Here is a 3,635-nt window from a genome sequence, read left to right on the forward strand (position 1 = left end):
ATGGAGTGGAATGAAGCGACGGGGACGAACCAAGTGCCTCTAACTTATGATCTCGATCTGCAGACACCAACGGACGGGTTTACGTCACCAGGATTCCCATTGAAGGATCCGCATTATTGGATATACAACGAGCAGAGCCAGACCACGGTACCCCCAGCGGAAATGCCGAAAGACGACGGGGGAAATGCCTCCACAGAGAATAACTCTGGTGCTGCAAGCGACTCTCAGCCTCCTCCNCGAAAGACGACGGGGGAAATGCCTCCACAGAGAATAACTCTGGTGCTGCAAGCGACTCTCAGCCTCCTCCACAGCGCAACGACTCTAGCAAAGGGAAACGAACGCTATTTGCAGGCCTTTCTCTTGCACTGTCTCTGGCTTTGCTGCTTTCCCTCACGAGCCTGATTACCACCAGCGGCAAGAGCACAGTTCCTCATCCTCCCCCACCGCCCGTTGAGAAGCCCAAAGAGAAAACGAAGATAGATGAATGCATTGAACAATTCGGATTCAGCGTGGAAAATCTGCAGACCGCGTGGGAAGCGTCTTCCCCCACTGTTCGAGATGCATTTAAGCATAATTTCACACCCATTGAAAAAGAAGGAGTATACACGAAAGAAGACAACATTTGGGATATGCTGGAAGCGCAGAAGAATATATTTCTAAAATCTCGGCCCAGTGAAGAAGAGAGCGAGGAAAAAAAAGAAGCCTACCTAAAGCAGGGTAAACTCCTCATAAGCATTTTTGAGGCAGCATCGGAGCGAATGCGTGCACTCGGAAGACTTGAGAAAACTTCCGAGTCACAGGGAATACCTATACCACTCATTGATAGCACTGCTGNGCACTCGGAAGACTTGAGAAAACTTCCGAGTCACAGGGAATACCTATACCACTCATTGATAGCACTGCTGGAGAACAGTGGCCTTACTATGGGGCTACATCGGATGCAAAGCCTGTAACATTTAGGGAGTTCGTTGAAATGCTTCCCCAGCCAAGGAGGGAATACCTAGCCAGCATTGTTGATTTTGCTGAAGAAGACCGCGACTCGGAAGATGAGGGATATTCAGACAATGAAGATGAGGAAGGGGCTGTGGGAGGTAAACAAGAAGCAGTTATTTCGTTGGAAACAGCGGCGAAGCTGGTAGATATCATTCGCATTGAGGATATTCAAAGCGAAGATGATTTGTACATCTGCGAGCACTTTGATTCATTCGCAAGTATCTTTGGCTTACGCCTGGCCACTATGAAGCCGGGTGATGAGAAGACTGCAGCATCCTTTCAAACGATCGATGACCATGCTCCCTTCCACACCAGTGATTTTCTCAAATTTCTCAAGTACAGATATGAACGAGCATGCGACGGCTATCTGGATCCGCGTGTTTTTAAATATCTAGCAAGAAATTGGAATGAGAAGCATGCTTCTGAAATCATCGAACAAATTCTCGATGACCAGAGCCGCAGAACTCAAGATTCAGTCCAACAGAAAGTGATGACAGTGCTGACTGTAAGCAGTGAACAAAACGAGGTAGAAAATACCTTGCTCCTTCTTTCGGTATTTCTTCTTTAATCGAGATATCGATTTGAAGACAAGAAGAAGAAAACCAATATTCTGAGGTAATCCAGACGCACGGTGAAGGAGCAGCCTCTACTGCCCGAAAGTACTGTGTGTNAACCAATATTCTGAGGTAATCCAGACGCACGGTGAAGGAGCAGCCTCTACTGCCCGAAAGTACTGTGTGTGGATTCCTCTTTATCCGTTTTAATTTCAATTTAAAACAAAGAAATGAATCCGTTTTAGATAGAAGAGTCGCGCTACCCCCTCGGAGGGCCGCTTTGTTCTTTGGCGGCATGGTGCGGCAAGAAAAAGGAATCCGCTGTTCTATTTTTTATGAAGGCGATTGAATTATGAAAGAAGGTAAAAACCCTAGACAGACGGACTGATGTATGTACCCCATGATGGGTCTATACACCTAGACTGCAGCATTCGCCTTCGCTGCTTTACTTGGCTATTTGCAGCAGAATTGCGTGCAAGCGCACCACATAAACAGTTGGGGCGCTTTATTTCAAGTAGAGTTTAACCGAAATAATGTTTCACGCAAACATTTCCGATCCTCTCGAACCGTCTATGGACCCTCCGCAGGCAGGAGGCTCGTTTATATATGCTTTTTGCTCGAAAGAACCTGCCTCTTTATGGCTTGTACAGGATGTAGCGACAGTCCTAGATCGTAACGAAGGGACCTCGTACGCGGAAAAGCAGACAAAACACTTTAGATGAAAATTCCCTGAAATGCAGCTGACCTACTCTCCCAGTGTTCAGCCCTCGTGCGCGCGCTAGAGGGGCGAGGGGCTGATATTGACACTAGACAGACTATGAGTTGCAGCAGGTCTCACTACAACTTCTGCTGCAAGGCAACCCCACATGCAAACATAACCAGGCCCCCTTGCTTCATACACTAACACTGTAGACAATTGCTAAGCCCTTATACGACCATCAGTATCGAAGAAAAGACACACGTACAAATTTCAAGCAGACCACTACATATTCTCCTCTCTCTCGCTCTTCTCCAAACAGCATATGTCGTGGGGTCTTACACGGAGCACCTCGTATGGCGCGTAGTTTCTGCTGGTTTTATCAATGGTGTCGTTTAACTGTCGATTTGTTCTGGAAAATCAGCATTCAGAGGAAACCGACACTAAACGGAGAGCCTGCTTTCACCTTGCTCTCTGATTTATTCGAAACAATAGGAACAGATGCCTACGGGGTCTAGGCTAAGATTTACAATGTATCGAGTCGACTACAGGAGTGCTTGCCCTCTAGTTACGTTACCCGACTCGGGTTATAGTGGGCCTTTATACAATCCACCGATGCATTTTGATAGACTTTCTTATTTGGTATATTTTGTGACAAACAATGTTGACTGTTTCTTTTGTTACAGATGCTAACACTGTTTGACCGCTTGTGTAGGGGCTCTTTGGCCATGTTGCCTCTTCCTGCAAGATGCCATGTGTATCAAACTTTCCCACCCTTTCCCAGAAATTATGCACAACAATTAAATAATGTAACATAATTAGTGTTTTGTCCCAGGTAAAGCTTTCGTCGTGCGGATCGCCTGGAGATACACCCCAACGCGTTTGCCGCATCGGGCTTGTTGGCGTGAAACGACAGCATGCAGACGATGATGCCGCTGCACCCGTCAACCGTAGNGCCGCATCGGGCTTGTTGGCGTGAAACGACAGCATGCAGACGATGATGCCGCTGCACCCGTCAACCGTAGCAATAACAGATGACTTGAACGATAAGGGGGATATTTTTTTGGTTGTTTAGGATTTCGAGGATTGTCAGGAGTTGATTCTTCCCTGCCCTTCACGGGGCACGAAAAGGGCCCGTCTGCGGAGACAGTTGCGGAGCGGAGTGAGGCGGCCACTCGAAGCCAGCAGCGATTTCAGCTCGACAGGTCCGTCCGCTTTGTTGCAAAAAGAATTTGAAACCAGTGGAGGCACGCCTTCTCTATGCTTACCCTGGAGCTTTCACTTGGGGGCCTGCACAGCCAAACTCATGCAGAAACTCCCCACCGTTGACCTCTGTTCATCCCAGTGCACTTTTCCCCTTTCCTTCGACATAAGTACAGGTGTTTGTTAAG

The 3,635-nt window shown here is 47.6% G+C and overlaps 1 protein-coding gene across 1 annotated transcript; it reads left to right on the forward strand.

Moving 5' to 3' along the window:
• Window positions 1–1,561, forward strand: EMH_0002510 (uncharacterized protein; the record flags this gene model as incomplete). The annotated part of the gene is made up of 3 exons (XM_013496034.1): window positions 1–208; window positions 352–717; window positions 1,029–1,561. 3 exons carry the CDS (start codon window positions 1–3, stop codon window positions 1,559–1,561), a joined length of 1,107 nt encoding a protein of 368 aa, XP_013351488.1.
• Between the last annotated feature and the right edge of the window lie 2,074 nt (window positions 1,562–3,635).

Source organism: Eimeria mitis, genomic scaffold (genome assembly GCF_000499745.2).
Source record: "Eimeria mitis Houghton genomic scaffold, Emh_scaff188, whole genome shotgun sequence".
Lineage (NCBI taxonomy): Eukaryota > Apicomplexa > Conoidasida > Eucoccidiorida > Eimeriidae > Eimeria > Eimeria mitis.